The sequence below is a fragment of the Typopeltis vanoorti genome, chromosome 10 (genome assembly GCF_054136105.1).
Source record: "Typopeltis vanoorti isolate ZY-2024b chromosome 10, IOZ_Tvanoo_1.0, whole genome shotgun sequence".
Taxonomy (NCBI): domain Eukaryota; kingdom Metazoa; phylum Arthropoda; class Arachnida; order Uropygi; family Thelyphonidae; genus Typopeltis; species Typopeltis vanoorti.
The window spans coordinates 34,169,188-34,196,289 of record NC_143558.1 but is presented as its reverse complement, the minus strand read 5'-3'; the positions used below and the strand labels follow the sequence as shown (position 1 = coordinate 34,196,289).

Here is a 27,102-nt window from a genome sequence, read left to right as displayed (position 1 = left end):
ACTTTTAATTAGCTGCTTGAGTGTCTTGCTGACTCGCTATTATCACACTCTGATTCCTGAATGCTGAATGCTCCGATTCCAACTGAATGCCAATCTCTCTCTCTTTTTCCTCTCCAATCCCATTTTCAGCGTTCTTCCTTTTTATATCCATTCTTCCCGCCTAAATTGTTCACGTGCTCTCTTTAACTAAACTTCAGCTTTTCTCCCTCACGTACTATTCCAACTCGTGCTCGCTCACTTACATACGTCTTCATGACAACAAAACAAAACATAATAAAATTGAGCTATTGCATAACGTTAAGCTTCTACAAATAAGAATAAATAGAGAATATTTACATTTCAATTAATGCGCAGTTAAATTATCAAATACAAGTTCTTATAATATTAATATAATAATAAATAAAGTAGCTTAATAATATTTAATACAGTCTTTTCATTATTAATACATATATCTTTGATTGATTAATTAATTAAATATTAGATAAATTTAAAGGTAGTTATATGAATATTATAAACAAGTGATTTACATTAAATAATTACGAGTTTAGCTTATGTGATGGAAGATCATGTTGGATTCTGAAGCAAATATTAATTACTCAAATTACTACATATTCAGAATCCAACACTATGTTGTTCATTTTCTCCTAAACGATTTTAGGGCTTGTCATCCTACCAAGGTAATGTTATTTTTTGGTGGTTTTTGCTTTTATTGAGGATTGATTCCATTTGTAATAAATTACATCATTCTTCTGTCCATGCATAAGTGATGTGCAAAACTCTTTTGCATGACCCTCATATTTTTTTTTTTTTTTTTTTTTTTTTTTTTTTTTTTTGTCCTTCTTTGGATTTCTTTCCTACAGTTTTTGCTTCATATTCTGGTTTGGCTCATCTTTTAATTTCCTATTGTCATAAGTGGTCTTGCCATCTTAGATTAGATATTTACATATTTTTGAATATACTCTCTTACATATTTTTGAATATTAATATCGTTTCTTTTTTCTTCTTTTTCTCGTCCACTCATGGCAGGCTGAGTTCCTCAAAGACAAATTTTTGCCATTTCTTTCTATTTGCTGTTTTTATGTAGTTCTATTATGGAGTTTAAGTGGATGCTTTCTTTAATGTTGTCAATCCATTTCTTTCTTGGTCTTTTTCTGCTGGACTGTCCTTCAATTCTACCATTTAATGTTTGGTAGTCTTTCTGGGTTCATTCTTGAAACACGAAACAGACCAGCTAAGTTGGCTCTTTTTAAGCATTGTAATTATTGTTTCTTTAAAGTTAAGTTCTCTGACTTTTTCATTTGATTTTCTTTCTGTCCATCTTGTTCTATCGATTTTTCTTAGGTATTTCATTTCAAAAGCATTGAGTTTATCCATTTCTTTTTTCTTAAGATCCAGTATTCTGAGCCATAGAGTACCATGAGAATTATCATTGTTTTATACATCTTTAGTTTAAGTTCTTTGCTTAGTCTTTTATTGTTCTATATTATTTTGTAGTCTGCCCATTGTTATCCATCCAGTGCTGATTCTATGTTTTATGGTTTCAAAATAGTCTAGATCTTCAGTTATCATTGAGCCTAAGTAATTGAATTTCTTTACTTGTTCTATATTATTGTTTCCTATTTTCATTTGGATTGCTTCTCTTTTTCTTCCTATTAACATTAATAATTTTGTTTTACTAAAATTGATTTAATATGAAAATTGCATCTATTGTGCTTCTCCTATTTCTAAATCCCATTTGTTCCTCTTCCATCTATTCTTCATAGGAATATTTAACTCTGTTTTGGAGAATCCTGATAAATATTTTATAACAGTGGCTTATCTCCTGGCCAATTTCATAATGTCTACTGAATTTATTGAATATAGTGACTTCCAGAAACCAGAATTTAGAAACATTGGCCCAACACTACGTATTTGTCAATTAAATATTGAATCTATTAGCAAAGCCAAATGCGATTATTTATCGAAATTATTGTTAACCAACAATGTTGATGTGATTGCTGTCCAGGAAACATGTGCTGCTGATCCTGAACAGCTCCTTAAAAGAGGTCGCATTCCAGGTTACACTGCTATTGGTACAACTTATCATGAAGTATATGGAATAGCAACATGTGTGCAAAATCGTCTTAAAGAAGTTTTTCTTCTATCTCAAATATTCTAGAAAACATACATACAGTAGTGATAAAAGTTCAAGATATTACAATTACGAATATTTATAAGCCACCTGGATCACCTTGGCCGGAAAAAATTATTCCTATTTCTGAACATCCCGCAATCTATATTGGAGACTCACTATGAACAGTGGAATTATGCTCAAAACCACGAATGTGGCAAAAAACTTGTTGATTGGATTGAACTAAATAATCTTCACTTAGTCTTTGATGCCAAAGACAAAGGCACTTTTAGATCTGCGGCCTGGAAAAGAGACTATAACCCTGATTTATGTCTTGTGAGCAAAAATAATTCAGGTCACCCTATGCAAAATCTGAGAAGGGTCTTAACTGACTTTCCTCATAGTCAACATAGACTGGTATTAATTGACATTGGCATCTCCATTCCATTTGTAAGATCAAAGCCTATCCCATGCTGGAATTTTAAAATGGCTGACTGGAATAAATACGCAAATGAACTTGACAAATGTATTCACTGGATATCTCCAATAAGTAGTAATTTTCATCGATTTATAGGTGTAGTCCTGCTTGCTGCCAAGAAAAGTATTCCTAGAGGTATTAGACATAACTATACATGGTTGGAGTGAAGAATGTGAATTACTTTATAATGAATATCAGATTAACAATGACCCAAAAACAGCAGACGAACTCCTAGAAAACTTGGATATATCCCAAAGGAAAAAATGGGTAAATACAGTTGCATTTATAGACTTTACTCATTCCAGCCGTAAAGCTTGGAGCCTTCTTAGGAAACTAGGTGGTAGTCCTCCTTTGATTAAAGAACAACCAAGAATCACCCCAGATCAACTAGCTATACATATTGTTAATATATCATGTATACCAAACAATAAAAAGCATACAAGATATATAAAGAGAAAATTAAAAGAATTTAGCAAGTCTTTACCTATAACTTCAAATTTTGCACACCCTTTTATGCAGCAAGAAGTTGAAGCATCCTTAAAGGAATTAAAGCCTGGTAAGGCTCCTGGTTTTGATAACATTCATCCAGAATTTTTGATTAATCTGGGAAGAAATGCAAGATTATGGTTAACAAAGTTCTATACTGACATTCTTACAGCTGGTAAACTTCCCACTATTTTTAAAAAAAGCAAAAGTACTTTCAATTTTAAAGCCTGGTAAGCCTAATCATAAACTGGAAAGTTGCCGACCTATTACTCTCCTCAATTGTTGTTATAAACTCTTTGAAAGACTTATTTATAATAGAATAAGCTCCACAATTTTAAAAAATGTCCCAATAGAACAAGCTGGCTTCAGACCAAATCGTGGGTGTTGTGACCAGGTTCTCTCTTTGGTAACTCACATAGAAGCTGGTTTTCAAAAAGGTTTAAAAACATCAGCAGCATTTATTGATTTGTCAACAGCCTTCGACACCGTTTGGAGACAAGGTCCTCTATATAAATTATATAAAATTATCCCATGTAAAACAATAGTCCATATCATTAACAATATGCTAAGAGATAGATTTATAGTGACTATAGGTAATAAAACTAGCAGTGAAACAAAGTTAAATAATGGACTGCCACAGGGATTTGTTTCATCTCCATTATTATTCAATCTGTATATATCTGATCTTCCCGTCACTATGTCAAGGAAATTTTGTTATGCCGGCGATAAAACAATAACTACACAGCATGAATGCATAAGTCGTACAGAAGAAATTCTAAAAGCTGACTTAACTATTCTGGATGAATATTTTAAAAGATGGAGACTCTGTTTAAATAGGAGCAAAATGGCAATATCTTGTTTTCATCTAAATAATAATTTGGCAAATGTGAGACTAAAAATTGAATTCAACAACATTATACTTCCATATAATACATTCCCTAAGTACTTGGAAGTCACACTTGACCATTCTCTCACTTTCCGGCAACATCTTTCAAACTTGGCATATAAACTAAGGACAAGTAATAATATCCTACAGAGACTCTGTGGCACAACCTGGGGTTCTAGAGCCTCTACTCTTCGGACAACAGCACCTGCTTTGGTATTCTCAAGTGCAGAATATTGTGCTCCTGTGTGGCTAAATAACCCTCACACAAGGATTATCAATTCTCAATTGAATACCTTAAGATTAATTACTTAAGATTAATTTCAATTGAATACCTTAAGATTAATTACAGGCTCTATTAGATCGTCCCCAACATACTGGTTACCTCTTTTAGCAGGCATTATTCCTACAGAACTACATAGATTGAATTCTTTAGTCTGTGAATTCCAAAAAATTGCTGGTAATCTGAACCTACCTATTCATCAGGATCTCCCAACTCTTAACGTCAATAGATTGAAATCTCGCCATCCGTCACTATGAGCAGCAGAAGAACTAGTGCCAAATAATTTTAATCCTCTATCAAAGTGGGAAGAAACATGGAAGGAAAATACGAAAGAACATTTGCATAACATCTTTAAAGGTGATCAAATTATCACAGGATCAGATCTACCTCGCAAAACATGGACAGTACTAAATAGAATTTGGACAAATCATGGCCTATGTGGAGATACTCTCTATAAATGGAACAGACAAACATCTCCAGAATGTGGTGCTCCACAACAGACTATGCAACATGTAACAGAATGCATCTTCCGTGCTTATCAGAATGACTGGAATGACTTTTTACAAGTGGCTCCTGAAGCTGTGACCTGGATTACGAACTTAGATCTGAATTTATAATGATATATATGTTTCTTTTCCTAATTATAACATATTAAGACTTACTTTTAACTCTTATTTTAATTTTCCAATTTCTTGGATTAGATCTGTGTTTTCCTTCAAAGTTTTAACTTAAAATATTTTAAATTCTTCAATTGTGTTAATATATAATGACATCATGATTCTCTTTTTTAACATGCATTTTGCCATGAGCTATGTATGTATGTAGAAGGGTAATCTACTCGATAATATAAAATGATAAGCCTTTTTATGAAACGTTGTTATGTAATGTTTTTTGTCAAGTTATTTGAAATGTTTTGAGACTCAGGGGCTACCCCTGAGTGTCGAGTCATCAGAATTCAATGAGAACCGGCCTAACAGTCTGGAACTTGTATTGTTTTATATCTACATCAGTATCATCATATGAGGATTGTTTGAAAAGTAAAAAAATAAGTTAAACACTTTTTTGGAAAAAATCACCTTTATTTCTCAACATAGTTTCCATCGAGGTCTATACATTTGGTCCAGCAAGTTTCCAATTTTTAAATCCCATCTAAAAAGTAGGATTTGTCAAACTATGCAAAATAGCCATTGACAGCCTTCATGACATCCTCGTTTGAAGAAAGTTTTTTCCCACTGATCTGAATTTTTAAGGTTGGGAACGAGAAGTAGTCACATGGGGCCAAGTGCAGAGAATACAGTAGATGTGGAACCAATTTGAACCTCAATTCATGCAATTTTGCCATTGTGACAGGCGATGTGTGGGATGGTGCATTGTCTTGATGAAAGAGCACTTTTTTGTGTGCCAATCTTGGCTGTTTTTTCTTCAGTTCTTTTAAACTGTCCAACAATGATGCATGATAGACTCCTGTTATTGTCTTATCCTTTTCCAAATAGTCTATCATGATAATTCCTCGGAATCCCAAAAAACAGTGGCCATCACCTTCCCAGCTGACAAAACAGGCTTTGCTTTTTTCGGTGCTCTTTCACCAAGCATTGTCTACTGTTTTGACTGTTTCTTGGACTCAGGTGTATAATGGTGATGGTTGTTCCAGGTTTCATCTACGGTCACAAATTAATGCAAAAAAATCCTGCGAATTGCAATTAAACATCGCCAAACACTGCATTGAAATGTCTTTTTGTACATGTTTTTGATCAACAATCTTAGCACTCATCGTGCAAACAGCTTTTTCATGTGCAATTTTTCATGCAGGATATTATACACTCATTCAGTTGAGATGCCTACAATCTTGGCATTCTCATGCACTTTCACTCGGCAGCCTTTCATAATGATACCAATGATTTTGTCAGTCATTTCCTTTGTAGTGACCTCGTCGGGAGTCCAGAGCGCACTTCATCTTTGATAGACTTACAATCATGTTTAAACTCATTTATCCGAAAATAAATAGTCTTTAATGCTGGTGGTGCAGAGTACCCATGGATTGCATCTAACTCAGCTTTGATTTGCATGGCCGTCCACTTCTTCAAATAAAAGTGTTTTATCACTGCACGAAACTCGTTTTTCTCCATTTTTATGAAAAATGCAAACATGGTCATTTTAAATGTTTGCCAAATGAGGACTGTGCATCACACGTGGCAAAAATTTTGCCAGGGGTCATGAAAAAGATGATACATGCTGATAGTGGTATGAATGAACAAATTGTCTTGCCATCTATTGGAAATTTACCAAACTTTTCAAACAACTCTCATATACTTTATGCTTATCAAAGATAGTAATATATATTACACTATAAATATTGGTATTGAAGATTGCACTGTGTTTGTATAATTCTTTATTACTTATATAGGGCACTAGTGCAGTTTTGTAGATCACTTGATAAACCAGAAGAAGAGTCTTCTAGTATATGTCCAGCAGTTTATCATGCTGTGAAATTAAGGTAAGAAATTTAGTTTAGTTAATTCAAAACAATGAAAGAAAGTTGTAATTTTGGAATTATGAGGTAACTTATTAAACTAGAAGTAGTATTTTTCATTTCTGAATTTTTTTAATGATGATTTATCCAGATTTTTGATAGTGATGAAGCAGACAGAATTATTGTAATGCATATTCTTACAAAACTAGACTATAACATTTTAAAAAAGGAGGTGACTTTACTAATATTTCTAGCAACTTGTTCTATAAATTAAAAATTTAAACTAATTGCACCAGTTTCTCTGGTTTTAGAAAAATAAGTCTGTTAATTACAAAATGTTGGGAATGTAAAAATTGATATTTTAAGTTGTTATTGGGGGGGGGGGGGAGAGAACAGAAGTAAGCTCATTAAATACTTTGTCTTGTTCTTCATTGTGGAATTAGTAGACAGATTTTCATCTCTTTATTTTTTTCCACAAAGAAGTTACCAAACATATGTCAAATCAATGAATTACCAGGACTATATTCTTCTGGGAACAGCTTTCAATTTATCTACCACTGTTCTCTAGAACAGTGGTAGATAAAATGGATGAATGGGTTTAGCAATTCAACTGAAATTGGATGTTGGGCAGCTCTTGCTTGTTTGGAAAAATGGAGAATACTAGATGTCAATTCTGCTGAACAGTGGTCACAGAATAGTTTCCTTAATTCTGTATGAATTCCATCTTGACCTTAGTATATTTCCTCTTTTTTTAGTATTAGAGGACTGTCTTTGAGATCATCAATCTCTGGTATGACCACTTCCTTCCTTCCCCACCTTCCTCTCTGAAAAGATCTGAAATGTATCTACCTGTTAATTTCTCCAATTTCAAATAACATTATTGTTACTCTGGATAGAAAAGTTCTGTTCATTTCTTTTTATATTTGGAATACTTTTCAATGTTTAGTCTTCACCTTGTACTTAAGTCAGATTTCTATGGCCTCTCTGCATTCTTTCCTTCTTTTGCTTAAAGATTTACATTCTGATCTATTTTTTTACTTCATTCTTTTGCTCAACACATTTAATACATTTTTATTCATCCATGGTTTCCATCTGACTTGATCCTTGTTTGGGGATACAGTCAGTACTGTCTTCTTGAATCTTCTTGAAATTTTTCCATTCCTTTTCTAATCTTAGTTTTCTTCTGATTGAAACTTCATGAAGAGCTCAAACTATAATTTTTTTTCTGTACTTATTTTTAGTACAGTCATTCTTAAGGTAATTATGCTATTTTTTTCAGTGTTTTTTAGACTTGTCTTCATTTTGAAATGACTGGAATATATGTTTTGGTTTGTACAGTGCTATTTCTGAATTAAGTGATCATTATGATTGATCTGTTTAGATATTATCATCTTGACTTTTCCCAGGCACAGTACAGTGTTTCTTGGTTGTTCAAAACAAGGGATTTGCTATTATTTTGTTTGCAAAACCTACTTGGCCTTACACTAGTTATTCAGATTGCCAAGTCCAGTTACTAAGTATATTCCTATGGATTCTATTTTTGCATTTGTCTTTCATGATGATCAGAATATTACCTTTGTTTTACAACCTTTGATACCTTCTCATGGAGAAATCTTCAGCCTCTTGTTGTTAGCATATACAGTATCTGAAGCAGACCAATGAGATTAATTTCCTGGAAATTTGATCTGTATGATTCTATTATTTGCAATCCAATATCCATACCTCTGGTAATTTTTCACCATGGCTGACACTGTTTACAGGCTCTCCACTTCCTAAATAGATGGCGATAAATTACCTCTTTCAGCTGTATTATTTCTTCCAACTGCAGGTTTTTGTGGTTTTCAGATGGATTTGATGATCTTCCCTAGAACTTTGAAGTCATGTTCATAAACTGTGCTACAGGCATTCTTACCTGCAGTTATATAGATCCAGTTTCCTTCTCATGACTGACACCTATAGTTTGTGATTGATATGCTATAGAAAGATAGGAATCTAATTTCTTCCATCTCACAGTATTAGTCATTCTATTGTGCCTATAGGTTTTTGGGTTTGAGCCTTTTTAATATCATTTCTCTGAACTGATAACAAACAGCTGTTATCAATACTGATAACAGCTGTTTTCCTGATAAGGATTTTGCCATTGCTAAGGCAAAATGCTGCAAAACTTTATGTCCCCCCCCCATATTCACCCATGCCATAATTCATTTGGTTTACAGTCACCATATACTGAATGCATTATGCATATCTCAGTCCTTTAGTGTTGTTCATTCAGAGAAGCAAAAGAAGCTATCAGTGATTCTAAAGTTGCACAAATTTAAAAAATCTTAACCTGCCATGATATGATCTATGTAAACTTAAATGTCCAAGATATTAATCATGTTTCAAGAGATTCCCACTTGCAAATATTTTAAGGGAGTAATTGTTGCTGGCATAGTTAGCAGAGTGGGTAGCATATCCACTCTCTAACTATCAAGCTATGAGTTTAAATGTCACGATGAGCATGGATGTTCATGAGATTCTCTTTTGGTAAGAGATGAATTTCATTGCCAGATGTGAGACCACCACCCTACTTATTGGGTGCCTGAAGTGAAAAGATTCATGGTTTTTCTCTAGAACAGGGTTTTCAGACTATAAAAAAAAATAAAAATACAAAAAAATAAAATCAAACTATTTTTAAAAAAAATTGTTAGCCCTCTCATGGTATGAATGAACTGTAATGAATGAACAGAAAGCCTTTTGTGGATGGAAGCCACGTTCAGCAAGTGCTGGTTGGTGATTAAACATCAACTCATCCAGTAGTAATTCTAATTAGAGCACTAACTAGTAATTCTTAATAACTAACATATAGACACAATTTAAAAGTATTGTGTTAAAAATATTTGATTACAAATATTTTGATTCACAATTTCATGGATAATTGACTATGTAAAACAGTTTGAAATCAAAAAATTAAACAATGAAGGTATGTAGAGAATGGAATAATCTTTTCTTATATGCAATTGCAAGACAACTAGATAAAAAATGATACTATTAATATAAGTTGGCATGTGCCTATTTAAAATAAATTATATAATTAAACCTTATAGTTCTTAATAATTTCCCACATCTATTTTTTGACATAGAACTTTAAAGAGACTCACCTATGTAGTCAGTCCTATTATACCCTTTATTATGTTGCACACATTTATGTTCTTTATGTAAGTTTTTTTTTTACTTTGAGTATTTTAAGCTGTTAGCACTGACATGCCTTTTTTTAATTGTTATAAAAGGAACTAGATTTTAACAAAACTTAATATGATGCACCACAATACTCATGTATTAGTAATCCCATGTGATACCAGCTACAAGATTCTTTGGAACGGTGCCAATTACTACATACAGTAAATATTCACATAAATATGCTCTTTAAAAAAAAAAAAAAAAAAAAAAAAAATTCCAAAGTACCTCCTCATCGTTCAAATTGCAACTTTAAACTGAAATTTTATCATAAAATGGTAATTGTTTCCAGAATTTTTAAAAATGAATCCTGATCACCATGTAACTATGAAAGAAAGGATTCTCATGAAGAAATAATTTTTAAGCAGCTGTTTATTTGAAATAAATAGTCACAAACTTATTACAAATATCAAGACATTTACAGTGTGACTGTAAATCAGATAAGGTTTTCATTGCTGTCAAAGCATGCCTTGATTAATCGCATGTGAAGAGAGAGAGAGAGAGTTATGTGATTCTCTAAGTAGAGTCTGAAGTATTTGTGTGCATTTTTAATAGCTGCAAGCAAGTGGAGGCTAAATAGTGCACTCACTGGCACATTCATACAGATGGAATCTGCACAGAAATGAAAGCGTGGACTCTCAACAGTTCAGGCAGCTTAGTTTATACCATTACATAAGAAGAGAGATATATGAAGGCTTGCAAGAACTATAGAACTATTAGTTTAACATCTCATCCAAGCAAAATTTTATGGAAGATCATGCTAAATAGGATTGCAGCCAAAATTGAGGCAGAGATACCAAGGAACAAACAGGTTTTAGGAAAGGTAAGGGCACCAAAGATCAGATCCTTTGTCTTAGACAGATCATAGAATTCAGACTCCCTCTGATAATGTGTTTCTTAGACTACTCTAAAGCTTTTGACTGTGTTGAGCATGTGAAACTGTGGGAAGTAATGAAAAGAATGGGTTTTCCTCAACACACTATCAGGTCGATAGCCAACTTGCACAGGGAGCAAGAATCAACTATTGGATTGACTGATTGACTTCAGGTGGGAAAAGAAGTTAGGCAAAGATGTTTTTTCTCCTCACTTGTGTAATATATATGTGGAGGACATCATGCATTGAATAAGCTCAAGACAGGAATTAGGATATAAAATATAAACAGGGAAGCTCTTGAGAAACAAGTGTACCTTTAGTGGAGAAAGAATTGAAGTCAGCAAGTTTGAGTACCTGGGATCCATTATTAATATGAAGAATTGCTGTTCAGAAGAAGATTAGGAATGGCTAAAACAACAGTTAGACACTTGTCTAAAATCTAGAAGGATGGATCTATCCATGGGAACAAAGTTGGGGATGTTGGATGGAGTTGTTTTTCCAACAGTGACTTATGGATATAAGTCGCTGTTGGAAAAACTACAGGGACTTTAGGTATACCAAGTCGCACTTGGTATACCTAAAGAAATCAGATAAGAAAAGAATAGCTGCTTTTGGGATGTGGTGTTACAGAAGGCTGTTGAGGATATCATATGCTGAAAGGTGTGCAAATGAATGGGTGTTAGAAAATATCAAAAGAACTTTAAGGCTCCTCAAGGATATTGACAGAAAAAAGTTAAAATATTTTGGACACATTGAAGGATGGAAGGAGGACTTCTCAGAACAGTAATTGTAGGTAAAGTTCCTGAAAAAAGAGGAAAGGTTAGACCATCAACGAGATGGATGGTGTGTGTGTGTGTGTGTGTGTAGAGTGACTGATATTCAGAGTGTTGAAGACTCCAGAAAAGCACACAACAGGACTACATGGCAAAGCCTGGTGTGGCATGTCACTGAGCATCGGAGTGACCATATTGCATCTGTGGATGTCCAGTGAACATGATGACTGCTAGACAACATTGTGTAGTGCTGCACTCTAGTTGGTGAATTGGAATTCCATTCCAGCAATCATTTAAGTTTCATGTATAAACTGCATCACAATTTTTTTTTTTTCCCTGCATTCTGAATAACAAGTATTTTCATATGATTCTGAAGACTTGTTGCTTGTGTAAAAGGAAGAGATTCAGCAAAAATGTGAGTGAAGATACAGTTAATTGTGACAGGCATTTATATGAAGTCCAGAGAAGTCAACACAACAGTGTTGCCATGAACAGCGTGTACCACAGAAAACTGTGCAACAAATTCAGCAAAAAAAAGCCTTGCACTCAGGACATACTATTTACACTTACTGAAAGCCATTACACCAAATGATACAACCACCTACTACACTTTTTGCACAGACATCATGTCTTACATCGAGGAGGATGCATCATTCCTATTAACAATGTGTTTCAATTATGAAGTAATTTTTGAGTGAGGAAAAGCAAAGACATGACATCAATATATGGAGCTCTGAAAATCTGCACACCACTTTTGAATACTAAAGGGACAATCCAAAAGTTGACCTCTTTTTTTTTGCCTTGACATGAGTCATTTTCTTGATATATTATGAACAGTTATTGTCATGGTTCCTAGAGGCTAAACCCAATGAAACACATGCATAAACAAAGATTCATGAAAATTAAGGACCAATTTCTATGAAATAAATAGAAATATATATTAAAATTCAGGGAGATATAGCCTGCAAATCAGGGCCGGTTTTATCATTCGGCCAACCTTGGCAATTGCCTATGGGCACCAAGACTTCGGGGCACCAGATTTTGCTACATATAAAACTAACCGGAACTCCTGTATTCCATAAAATTCATGCATTTAAGCATACCATTTCTTTGCTGGTCGTATATACACGTCCAGCAAACCTGGATAAGAAGTAGTTTGACAGTCATGTTCATTAGAAGTGTCAATAATCCTTCACACTGAAAAGAACACTTAACTAGATTACTTGGCATATGTAGTAGCTAAGTTCGGTTGCCTACAGCAAGAAACGCGGTTGCTTGCCATTTGCTCGTAACCAGAATCTAAGTTATATCAGACTAAATATCTACGAGTTATATTCATTTTGCTGCTTGTTTTTATCGTATAATTATAGTTTTTAATGCCAGCGCAAAATAAGAAATCCTTTCATACTTTCTTCACTTCATATTGTATCACTATGGAAGATCACTGTCACTTCAATTTTTTGAATAATTATTTTAATTACCAATACATTTTAAAATTCTCCCAGAACTTGATTGAAGATAATTATTTTTGTCAAACAATTATTTTATAAATTCATGAAAATCCGAATCTAAAAATGAATACAGCCTCCATCTGTTCCAAATTAAGTTTTCTTTTTTATTCATAATCTTAGTTCGAAGGTTAGTTCACAGACTGCACGAAGGTTCGCACTTTTAAATTTTGCTTTGTAGAGAATCATATGTAAATCTTGAATCATATCATGTTGTTGTGTCGTACCTTGCTAACTGTTCCATTTATGTTGGTTTGTTAGTCTTATCTCTTAAATTTCCGGTTTTTACTTGATTAGTTGTTGATTGATGCTCATCTGAATATAAAGAAATTTATATTATACTGCGCCACCCTATATTCAGATTAGTCTAAATAATATAGAGGAATCAATCATCAACTATATTTATATTATCTCTTTATCTTCAGGCCGAGGCTATTACTAGGATTTAAGGTTTTCGCAAAGGTCCGATTAATTTTTATGAGTGGTGCAATGAAAGTAAATCAGGCAAACACCAAGTTTAACTCAACAAAAGAAAACATTTAATGTGGAAAAATATAATATATACATTTAAGTATAACTATCTGCAAAAGGTTATCCAATTAAAATATTACAAGAATTCACATTCATACATTAATAACTTCTCAATTAGGTTTGAGGATCATGACTAATGTTAACAATTGTTAATTCACAAAGCATTAGTATTTCTCTGACATATTTCACTCTAACCAATTGGATGAATCATATCATAAATATATTAGCTCAGTTTAAAGTATTCAGAATAATTACAATCCATAAAGTATCAAACATTCATTTATCAGTTTATGTTCAGTCGATCAAGTTGAAAATAGTTCTTAAAAGTTCGACCTTCCAAATGTTAGCACGTAATTAATCTTATGACAGGCTACACTATAATTTTTCTCAGTCAGCTAACACTCAATAGAACAACATGAAACTTATTATTTCGAGGGAAAAGTACTTTAGTACATCTAACATCCAACCATTAATCAACATAACGCCACAGCTAAGGTCAAAATATATCCGACGGAGTTAACAGCTATAGCTTCACAGGTTACAAACCTGTGAAGCTTATTTTTTTAACTTGTTACCAAACTTACAACTTGTTACCTTCTCCCAAGGACAAACTCTCACCTTTGATGTTGACTGGCGTTTATGAGATTCCATGCTCATGCAAATTATCTTACTTTGGACAGACAGGTAGGTCTGTTCAGAAATGCATCTCTGAACATCAAGACCACATTCATCTTTTTAAACACAGAAATCTAGCCTCTCTCAATACGGAATTGAAAATCCAAACCATAGGATCCATTGGGAAAAGTTTAAACTTTTACATAGATCTTTATATAAACATGAAGTTTATACAAAGAAAGTTCTGAAGCCCTACTACACAGACTAAACTTAAACCGCAACGATGTTCTTACTATTCCTAAAGTATGGGAAATTGTCATACAAAATTGTGTTAATTTTTTTTTTTTTTTACTTCTGTAGCACGTTATGCATGTTTAATGAGATTCTATTGTAATCATGCACCCTAACTGTATGTTATTCCTATTATTGTTTAAAACTACTGTACTGATGATGTCCTAAGATACTTAGGATGAAATATTTACAATTAAATAATTTTCACTGTAGTTAATACATGTGTTTCTTTTATTATTACATATTCTAAGATTAAATAATTAATTAATAACAAACAAAACTGAAAGCATTTATATGAATAATATATTACAAGCAAGAGACTAACAGCAAGTAATATTTACAAGTCTTGCTTATGACATGGTGGATTATGTTAAATGTGAATGAAGTATTAAAACATAAAATATCTTCATTCACAATTTAACAACGTAATGCATAATTTTTATAAACATAATCTGTAGGTTTTTGCATTTCAACTTTTTTGATTTCCCCCAATCACTCCCTAAAAATCGAAATAAACGGCAGTTATGAAGTCAACTGTTATGTACATATTTTCGGTATTATGTGGCAGTTTTGAAGTAGCGATATTTTCCCTACACTTTATCCTTTGAAATGCGTAGGTGCATGCATCAAAATCAAATTTTATTTCTAAAATTTTCATAACAGATTAATTCGCCTTTAATTGCTAACTTCCCTCCCAAAATTATCACCACACACACACACACAAATTTCTGTACATTGGACTTGAGTATAATGACTCATTATACTTGAAGACTATTTAACGGCGAGATAATGCAGCGTTTGTGGTTATTGTATTGAAAATCCACGGATTCTGCATTTTGCTTCTGCTGTTTATTATTTGATCAATGGCGGATTAACCTTACTAATTCTGGATTGAGGGACTGGAAAAATGCTTCTTCTATTTTAGTCAGACACGTTGAAAATTACTATAAGTGGAAAGAATTAAAAATTCGAATAATAGAAAAGAAAACCATTGATGAAGAGAACTTGCTAGTTATTAGAAAAGAGGAGAAACATTGGGTGCAAGTATTAGAACGACTCTTTGCTTTAGTTCAGACGTTAGCTATTCAAAATTTATCATTTCGAGGAACAAATGAGACATTGTTTTCACATGGAAATGGAAATTTTTTGAAATTTGTCGAATTTCTAGCCAAGTTTGTTCCAATAATGAATGAACATCTTCGAAGAATAAAAAATAAGATACATATGTGCATTATCTTGGAAAAGATATTCAAAATAAAATAATAAGCATCTTCGGCAATGTGATAAAAAAAGAAAATTTTAGAATTTGTTGTTGCCGCAAAATATTTTTCCGTAATTATTGATTGTTCATCCGCCATTGGTCACACAGAACAAATGAGCATAGTACTTCGATTCATAGAAGCTAGTAATAGCATGGTTTCTATAAAAGAACACTTTTTGGAATTTATAGAAATAAAAAATACTACTGGAGAATTTTTATCAAATGAAATACTAGGAACTCTAGACAAATTTTCATTACCAATACAAGATTTATGAGCTCAAGGATGCGATAACGCCAGTAATATGAAAGGCAATGTAAAAGGTGTGCAGCAACGAATTTCAAATATTAACCCGAGAGCAAGTATGTACCCTGTAGTTCACATTCATTAAATTTAGTAGTTAATTGCACTCCTAATACTTTAGATGCCACAGCATTTTTTGACGTGGTACATTGTCTATATGTGTTTTTTTGCGGTTCGACTCGTTGATGAGAATACCTCAAAAGACACAAGTAATATTACACTCAAACCAGTCTGTGATACACGATGGGAGAGTCAAATTGACTCATTAAAAATCCCTAAGATATAATTTGTCCATTGTTTGCCGAAGCACTGCAAGAAATATCTCAAGATGATAGTTTATGTGGATTAAGTGGAAATACCATGAAATTAGATGCAAGTAGTCTTCGTAAAACTTTAAGGAAGTTCAAATTAATCGCATTCTTAGTAATGTGGTATAATATACTTTTTGAAATAAACTTTGCAAGTAAACTTCAGAAGACAAGCCTTGATATAAATGATGCCATAAATTGTATTAATGATACAAAGAATTTCTTAATGAAAATCCAAAATGAGGATGAATTTGAAAAGATGTTAACAGATGCGGAAAAAATCGCTGAGGTCTTAGGTGTAATGCCTAATTTTGAACAAGTAACAGTTAGACTTAGGGAAAAAAAGAAACAATTTGTGTATGAAGCAGAGGATGAATTCATAACAGATTTTAAACAAAAATTTAAGGTAGATTTTTATTTTTCACTTATTGATACCGCAATTGCATCTGTTGATGAAAAATTCAACACATGTCTACAATTAACGAAAAGTTTGGTTTTCTTTTAAATATATATAAATTTAAAAAAATTACTTCAGCAGAACTGTTTAAAAAATGTTTCATATTGGAAAATTATTTAACACATGATAATTCTAGAGATATTGACGGAACAGATTTATGTAGTGAATTACAAATAATAGCAAGGCGAATTCCAGAAAATACTTCATTAGATGTCCTGTCATACATATGCAACAATAGTTTAGAGAATAGTGTTCCAAATGTGTGTATTGCTCTCAGAATTTTTTCGACATTGCCAGTGTTGGATTCTGATTAAGAAGAAATTTAAATTATTAATATTCCTTATAGAATCCAACTTAATCCACCATACCAAAGGCTATACCTGTAAAAAAAAAAAAAAAAAAAAAAAAAAAAATTATTCATGTAATTGCCTTGAGTTCATTTAATTAACATTAATTAATCTAAAATATGTGTTAGCAATGATAGGACCTTGTATTGAAATATTATTCTGTTTATTTTGATTATTCCTAATTTAATATGAGGAATTGTATATATAAGTTTAATATGCCTTATGTGAATTATATTTTCATATTTATTTATCACTACCAGTATGTAAAGGTATAAGTTATGCAATATTTCTGTTTTTATTTTATTTTGTTTGTTACTATGGAGACAGGCTAGAAATAGCTAGCTCGTGCATGGATCGTGAGATATGGTATTCAACAGAGAGGAGGAATTGAGATAAGAGAGCGTGAGAAAGAATTTTGGGTGGGAAAAAGGAGGGAGGTATATAAGCTGAGAACAGAGAAAACCGGGGCTCTTCTCTTTTTCAGGACTGACCATTTGGGGACACGAGAGCATTGAGTATAGCACATATAGACGAGGAGAATACTAGAGGCAGCAAAGTGAATGCAAAGGATTGCTGTGTCTAGAACTTTAGTGCTGTAATTGGAATATTTGAGGACCGGGAAAGTAATAGGCAACTGAGAATAATTCTAGAAGTTAAAGAATTACTACGTGTTCCATTAGTTACATGGAACTTTAACAGAGAGCTGAATTGGTCGAATAGTGTTAAAGAAGGAATGAGCATTTTCCTTTATCCAAGTACGCCTATACATGTGAAGTGTGACCATTAATAGTTCAGTTATCATTGAGAAGATTTATTCTAAATAGTGTTGCCATAGTGTGCTAAGTAAATATAGTTATAAAGTGTGCCCATAGTGAAATTGATGAGCAAAAGATTTATCCGTTAAGAACTGTCCAATTTTATGTTACTTCAGTGCAGAGATATATGTGTAATTCCTCCTGTTATTCCCCCACATTAACTATAAAGTTTTTTGCTAAAATCAGCCAGAGTATGAAGTATGAAAGTGTATACTCATGAAGCAGTTGTTGCCACCATTAATGTATTGAGACTTTACTGTGTGATAATAGTAAAATTTGTTACTAAGAGATTTTGTGATATTGAACTCTATTAAAAGTTATTTTAATATTGTGAAAGCTATAAGTCTGATAGCAGAATGCCCATAGACTGAATCTGTAAGATGTGACCAGTTAAGCTAAGACATTTATATTATCTTGTTCTCAGAATTGAGTTTATATGTATAATATATAACCCTGAATTAAATGTTTTGTTTTGATGATTTTAAAATTGCATTTGCCTGAATCTCTTTTACTGCACCGTTCATGAAATTAGCAGGAGCTTTAAAATAAAAGATAAACTCGGTCTACATAAGAAATAATATTGATATTAAATTAGTTGATACTTGCTTGGTTTCACTAATTTTCATTAGACTAATCTAGATATAGAGTGGCGCAGTCTAAAAATATAAATTTCTCTATATTTAAATTGGTAATCAACCAGCAACTTATTACTTGTTTAAGAACAGAGTCAAAACAAGATGACAGATCAAAAACAAGGAAGTACGATCCAACAAAAGTATCAATAGCAAGTTCAGAAAGGAGTTTCTCAAAATTAAAACTTACAAAAACTTACACTCGCTCTACGATGGCTCAGGAACGACTCGCTGGTCTAGCAATAATATCTATAGAGCATGAAATTGCATCTACAATCAATATAAATGAATTAATTCAAAACTTTGCCAAAGCAAAAACCCAAAAGATTAATTTTTGTATTTAAGATGTAATAATTTTCTTGCTATACAGATATTAGGAGTAATCATATATGCATACAAATGTATTGGTTTTGATTAATATATTTTCTATAAAAACATTTATATATAAATGTTCATAATGATATTATTTTTATAAATATCCAAATGTGTACATGTGCTTGTGTGAGTATGACAAAATATATATACAACAATCCCTCGATTAGTGTGCCTAATGTGTTCTTTAAAACAGGCGCATTAATCAAACACTAATTGAGTATAATAACCTATGGGAAAAAGTATAATTCGTTCCTCAAATTTCTTTTTTGAACCTTAATTTTTTTATAAAAGAATTAAGGTATGTCTCAGGGCCTAGTTAAAGTAAAATCATGAAGCTGAAAGACTATAAAACATATTCAGAATATAAATTTTATTATTCTACTTCTTAACAAAGAATTGAGCTAACGTAGTTTGGTGGGCATTTTTTTTCATTTTTTCATACAACCAGCTGTATGGCCCTATTGCCTCTTCTACTCTTCTGCAAATTTTACTGCTTCTCTATTCATCAGAGTCAGCCTCTGCATTGCTGCTTAAAAACTTTGCTTGTACGAAAAATATTATATGCCGCCGATTATTATAATCCGCTTACAGGCAATTTTTATGACCGATCATAAACAGCGGTATTCTCCTTCCCAAATGTTGAAAGGTTTCAATGTGTGAAAATTAATGACACAAATATTATTAGGGCGTTCTGGGTCAGAGCTTTTCGACATATTTTCAAATATTATTCTCCTCAGAATATTTCCACTATAAAATATTTATTCATAAAAAATGCTTAGAAAACTAAAATGACAAATTCCAGGAACTTCTCGTGAAAAATTATTCACCTTCCGCAGAACATAGTTTGGGAAACCCTGGTATGCATAGTGTACATGGAAGTAGTGTAGTATGCCATTAAAAATAACTTTTTAAAACATTTTAAATTGGTAACTAAATTATTTCATCTGGTGAGTGATTTTTTAAAATAGTTAGGCATAAAAATGGATAGACAGAAAATTTTTAAAATCTGTAACATTTATTTTTAAGATGTATATAGGCGCACTAATCAAATTTGGATATCGAAAAAAATGACGCACTAATTATTGCATAGAAACATTGCATAGGGGTGCCTAAATTTTCTTTGCCTAGGGGCATCAGATACTCTCTCACCAGTCCTGCTGCAAATGCATAAATAGTCCTCAACGTTTTTTTTCCTGAATATTTTTTTTGTCTACAGTTGAGCATGGCATCTTAACATCGAGTATGGAACAACATGCAGCACATCCCACTTTTCATTACCAACTTATGCAGCCACTATCCTAATATTCGCATGTGGTAGGACTGAAATTTACATGACATGTGAGGTGTCCAGATATCTTTTTTTCAACATAAGGTGTGTGTAAGAAGAAACGAAATTAAATAATTGAATATTTTGTTTTTGAATAGTCATTTGACACAACTAAAATTATCTCTAGTGAAGTTTCTTTTTAATATTATTTGCTGCACTTAAAAATTATAGTATTTTATTTTTTGTTTTCTAGGCAGTTAAGAACACCACCTCTTCTGTTGCCAATATATAGTCCAGAAGAAGCTTCTAGAAGGCTTGAGCAGCTAATGAAAACTACAGTTGACAGCCAGAAAAATAAAGTATTACGTACTAACCGGTAATATTGATGTTCATAACTTAGAAAACAATATTAATAATAATTGAATATAGCTTGAGATATGGAAAAAAAAACAGTGAGACTTGGTTTCTTTTGGTATGTGATTTTAAAACATTCTCGTACTTTCTCCATAGAAAGTAATTTCTGCATATTAATTTCCCTAGCATTTAATTTCTAAAATCATTTTCTTGTATAGTAGTCTTGTATAGTTATCTTCAAAGGTCCATTTATTCATAGAAGTTTGAATTCATTAGCTGCAAGTGCTTGTCTGACATTTCAGATATTGGAAAAAGAAAAAAAGATAAACTTGTAGCAGCAAAATAGTCTCATAGTGAAAGGGCTTAATATTCCTTTTCTTATGTTAAGTTTTAATTTAATGTTTTTATTTCCTTTAAGTGTCTTCTTTTAATTACTTTTATATTACTTCCTTCATAGCTTGTTCTTTTACAGTTTTTGTTTAATTTCACTTATTTTACTCTTGTTTAGGAATTATAGACACGTTAACACAAGAATATTTTTCAGACAAATATTTCAGTCTGAAACTACCAGACTATCCTCAGTGGCTACATAGGAACAGTTTTTAACAAGGGGGAATACCAACAATTGATCATTCAAAAGTAGAACGAGCCGCATGATGTTACATTGCTCAGCATTAAAGAGAGGAAAAAATTTCATATAATAATCTTAATTTCTAAATAACATTAGACTAATGTAGGAATTAAAAGTCTCAATAAAAAAAAAATTTAATGCATTATCTGGATTAAACTTTCCTATATTTTTGATAAGGATATGGTCATTTCGATTCAAGTTAGGGTGTTGAAGTAAGGCCTCGGCACTATTTGAATAGGCATTTGAATTTATAACTACATCTGTGTAGAAGGGAAGTCTTGGACCAGAGGATGTTGTGGCTTGTCTCTATCCCATGCTGAGCCACTCCAGACTTATTGGATTTGTTGTGCAGAATGTATGATTGATGTTCTTGAATTATTTTTTCTATAGAGCATCCTGTTTTTCAAAGTAAGACAGATTGCAGTTACAAGGAACTTGATATGCAACAGGCAGAGACATAGTTGAGCGTTTATCTTTAGAAGAGGGGAAATAGGTGGATATTATGTTAATAGGGATATAAGTGGTTGTTAAATCATATTTCTTCAGAATTCTTGAAATTGGTTTTGAGATCCAGGAAATATATGGAATTGGAACACTTGACATGTTCATTCTTTGTTCTAGATTGAATTGTAGGAATGGAACAGATGTTGTGCACTTTTCTCAGAGAAGCCATTTATTTTCATGTGATGTTTGATAGTTGAAAGTTCTTTCTGTAATTCATGAGGGATTAGTTCTAGCTCATCGTATTAAACATTTTATGATTCCTGTTTTTTGATAAGGATGATGAGCAGATTGTTTGAGAATATAACGTCCAGTAAAAGTGGATTTTCTGTAAACTGTTGTAAGAATACCTGAAGGTGAATGGACGAGGAGGATGTCTAAAAAGGATAACTTGTCTTTTTCAATCTCCATGGTAAACTTAATATTAGGATGTAAGGAATTGATTCTGGCTAAAAAGGAAGATAAGGAATCTCTGTTATGAGGCCACACTGAAAAGATGTCGTCTATATATCTCACCTAAAACAATGGTGTTGAGGGAATATAGATGAAAACAAAGACATCTAGATGTTCCAAATAAAAGTGGACTTCCCATGGCCGTTCCTTCCACTTGGTTGTAGAATTTGTTTTGACACAAGAAATATCCAGAGTTTCATCACGAAATCAAATAATTTTATATCTTGTGGGAAGATGTCAGCAAGTAATTGTAACGTCTCTTTGAGAGGTACATTAGTATGTAGAGATTCTACATTGAAGTTCACCATAAGATCAGTAGGTTGTAATGAGATATTTTTTAATTTATTTAGGAAATCAGAATAGTTTTTCAAAAAAAAAGAACGTGATTTGCCTATATGTGATTTCAATTTTGCTAAATGTTTGGCTATGCAATAAGTAGGTGAATCAGTACAGTCCACTATAGGACAAAGAGGAATATCTGTCTTGTGGATTTTAGGGAGACCATAAAATCTAGGAGGTCTTGCAAAATGTGTTTTTAACCTTTCTATCATGTCTGCATCGAAACTTATCACCTCATCTAGAAGGGAATTTAATTTCTTCAATTGCCTGTTGGTGGGATCATGATCAAGTTCTTGGTATGTTGAGCGATCTTGAAGTAAAAGAAATTTTTCTTCTATAGTTTGAAGAATCCATAATTGCTGTCACTTTTCCTTTGTCTGCTTTAGTGATAACAAGGTGACTGTTGCTTCTTAAGGAATGTAGCACTTTCTTTTCAGAAGGAGATATGTTGGAAGGAGGAAGCTTGGTTTTAAGTAGCATAGAAGCAACTTCTAGCAGAGAGAATTAGCTTTTTCACTGGAGAGATGAATAAGGTTCTGTTCTGTGTTAACTAGGAAATCTAAATACGTAATATTTTTAGGGACTATAGCAAAATCATGTCCTTTTGAGGAAGATGATGTTTCACTGTTTGTTAAAGGGTGACCGGACATTTTGATGACCCAGTTATCTGGAACTTGGAAAGGCTTGATTTGTCTAGAAACAAGAACGTCAAATTTACAGTTTAGATGTTGATTTCGTTTTTTGTATGAACATTGTATAGAGCGTTTAACCACATTAAGAAGTATGTCAAAGTTGTGGGTCTACGTTTGTGGAGATAACGGTACGGAGATCAGAAACTTGACAGATGTTAATAGCAAGATCATGTTTAGCTGCTCTGAGTTGATTATAGATTAAAGCTAAACTGGTGTTCCTATAGATATTATGAGCTCCAGGAGATTTGATGGTTTCTTTTATCTTAGCGAAGTTAGGAATAATGTTATTGCGGCATTTTTTTCAGAAAAATGCTCCTCACTCGTAACTTATCTTGTATTACAGATAGTTTACCTAATTTACCGGTTTTATTGGTAAAGTTTTCCCTGTGAAGGAATTGAATTTTACTCTTAAGAGACACTTGTGACATCAATTGTACATTCCGCACAACAAACCTGATAAGTCTGAATTGACTCAGCACAGGATAGAGACAAGCCACAACATCCTCTGGTCCAAGACTTGCCTTCTACACAGATGTCACTATAAATTCGAATGCCTATTCAAAGAGAGTGCTGAGGCCTTACTTCAATGCCCTAACTTGAATTGAAATGATTGTATATCCTTATCAAAAATATGGGAAAGTTTAATCTGGATAACACATTAATTTTTTTTTTTTTAATCGAGACTTTTAATTCCTACATTAGTCTAATGTTATTTATAAGTTAAAATTGTTATATGAAATTGTGAATTAATATCTATAATTTAGTCATCACTCTGAAATTTTTCCTCTCTTTAATGTAACATCACACAGCTCGTTCTACTTTTAAATGATCAATTGTTGGTATTCAACCTTCTTAAAAAAAAAAAAAAAAAAAATTCCTATGTAGTTACTGAGGATGGTCAGTTAGTTTCAGATTGAAATATTTGGCAAATATTAAAATATTCTTGTGTTAGCCTGTCTATAATAACTAATTATGTCACAAGGGTCTCTCAAGAGTAAAATTTACTTGTTTATTTTATTCTCTTCACTGTCAAAAAACAAGTCAACATTGCTGTTTTGAAATGTTCTTTAATTCAAATACTGTTGATGTCTTGGAATCCCAGTTTCTCATGCCTTCATATATCTGGTACATAATTACACCAGTTGGTGACAGTGATCATTTTATGCTTTCTTGGGAAGTATCAAAATATATTGATGTTCCCATTAGAACAGGTTACATGCTGAATTACAAAGCTGGATATTATGATCAACTTAGGAGAATACCATCTTTGGTCCCATGGTATCAGTTACTGAATGAGAAAAAATGTCAGCATTGCATTCGAACCTTTGAAAAAGTGTTCAAATGAGGTAGTATCTGAATGTATCCCTAGTGTTTGAAGAATAAATATGTTCAGAGTGAAATGGAATATGCAACCTTATTAAGCAAAGAGATCCACAAGAAGAAGATGGTGTGGAAAGAATAAAAGTGAGAGGAGTTATGAAATGTATAAAGCTCAAGCCAGAAAAATGCCGAGTATTGTGCGAAAAGCTAAATTGGAGTGTGAAAAGAAATCGGCTATGAAAGCTAAAGGCAATCCAAAAAAATTTTATCATTATGCTGCAAGCATAAGAAAGAATGAATGTGGAAGAATAACTATTGAATGCAGATGGTTAACATGTCTGCATAACTTGAGTCCCAGCTCAGGAATTATACCACAGGAATGGAAGGAATGTTTGATAGTTCCACTGTACAAGAGTGGTGCAAAAACTGCTGTGTCCAACTACCAACCTATCAAGTTTTAGAGAAGTTACTAAGAACTCACATACAGAAATGGGTAGACAAACAAGCTATACTCTGCAAGGAGCAGCTTGGGTTTGCTAAGAGATGGTCATGTTTTAGCAATCTGCTTATTTTTTATAACAATGTTATGGCAGAGTTTGATAAAGGGAATGGATACACTATGATAATGTTGGATTTTGCTAAGGCATTTGATAGGGTACTGCATGAAAGGCTGTTGCATAAACTGGGGAATATGGGATTGGAATATAAACTCTTGACTTGGATCAGAGGATGGTTGACAGATAGATATTAGAAAGTTGTGGGTATGAATCTACCAGATTTAAAGTGACTAGTGGTGTACCTCAGGATTCGGTTCTTTGTTGTTCAATCTATAAATTAATGACATTAGGAAGGGTACACAAGGAGATGTGCAGTTGTTTGCCAATGATGCGAGGAGAGGCAGGGCAATCAGGGATGTTGCTGATATCCAGCACTTACAAAATGATTTGAATAGGCTGGAAATTTGGGCAAACGAAAATGGCTGTCAGTTTAATGTTAGTAACTGTAAAGTCACTTTGGCATGATTAGATTTCTAGTGGCATATTACATCAGTTGGGTTATGCTATAAGAAACTGAGGCTAGGGATCTTGGTATAATGATGAATAGCAATTTGTAGTTCAAAGGTTATATAGCAAAATATTCCAAATACAACTCACAGGATAATTGCAATGTTGAAGTGAACCTTGACACGTAAGGATAAGGAAGTCATTTTGCCTCTTTAATAAGGCCTTGATAAGACCACACCTAGATTATTGTGTGAATATTTGGTCTCCTGGGTTCCATGGGGATAAAGACGCTGTTGAAATTGTTCAAAGAAGAGTTCGAAAGATTATATTCGGATTATGGGATTTAAATTATGAAGTCATATTGAGATTATGTGGATTTCGAACTCTGGTTATAGGAGAAAGAGGAGTGATATGATTAGAGGTTTATAAACTTTTGAACAAGTGTTATAGGACATTGTCTGAAATTTTTCGTTATATGGAAGGTGGGGAGAGAACATGGGAGCATCCGTGAAAGTTAAGTTTGTTCACAGTCAAGAAAGGGGATAAGAGCTATTTTTCTTTCACAGAGCAGTGCGTGAGTGGAGTAGTTTGCCTTTAGGGGTAGTAAATTCATCTAGTATGAAATGAATTTAAAGGAAGAAAGTATGACAGCTGGTTTGGGTGATTTATAGCTTCCCTCGATGAGTCCTTGACATCTTAGAGGCCTCGGATAATAAAAATATTTCTTCCAAAGTATTTTCTGAGTTCATAATCTCTCATTGCTTTTTCACATAATGCGTCAGGAAACATACTTGTAGCTTTTCCTTTCAGAACTTCATTTCATTTGAAGGTAAAATCAATAGTTTCACGATCTTCTTTAGAACCATTAACAAATTAGTTATAACTGGTTAATTATTCAAAAAAGAATAATTGCCCATTTATTTATAAAACTTGCTTTATTTTCAAGGCTGTTATGTCCTTGCATTTAATATTTCTATAATTAGTCATCCTTGACCAATCAGGTTTCACTTATTAAGCAACCTTTTGTTTAATTATATAAATCAAGTGGATATTAAATCCAGCATTATTTCAAAGCCGAATGTGGAAACTATGAAAGTTTCTTAAAGAAGTTGACCAGAAGGCATCCATTTGCTTATCTGACACTTCAAGTTCCTTAGTACTGAATGAGATTTTTTTTTTTTTTTTTGCTCTTTCAAGGTTTCTACCTGGCCTCTGTGGAAAACCAACCAGTTTGAAACAGTTTTCATGCTAGTGAAACCTTAACGAAAATGACCAATTATAGGCGAATATGTGGACACTTGTGCAAGCGCTCTTGTCTTCCATATGGTCGGCAATAGGACAACTCGTAAATGCCAGAGAGTATATTCCTGTAAGCTCTGGTCAACTTCTTTACAAAACTTTGTTTCTACATTTGTAATCTTTAGTGATCTTATAATCGTCCTTTAAGTTGTATTATTTTAAAACTTTATGCTATTTTATCTGTAATATTTTTAATGTAAGATAAAGAAACAGCACCTTTGTAGTTAT

General features: G+C 32.7%; 1 protein-coding gene across 1 annotated transcript in view; it reads left to right on the top strand.

Annotated features, from left to right (window-relative positions):
- The window catches only part of spn-E (tudor domain containing 9 protein spindle E), a 469,695-nt gene that overhangs the window by 298,878 nt on the left and 143,715 nt on the right, over positions 1-27,102 (top strand). Inside the window, exons 24-25 of the mRNA XM_090399558.1 lie at positions 6,645-6,734; positions 20,535-20,657. Of these exons, the coding sequence (XP_090255684.1) occupies positions 6,645-6,734; positions 20,535-20,657 (213 nt within the window). The remainder of the gene's footprint in view (positions 1-6,644; positions 6,735-20,534; positions 20,658-27,102) is intronic.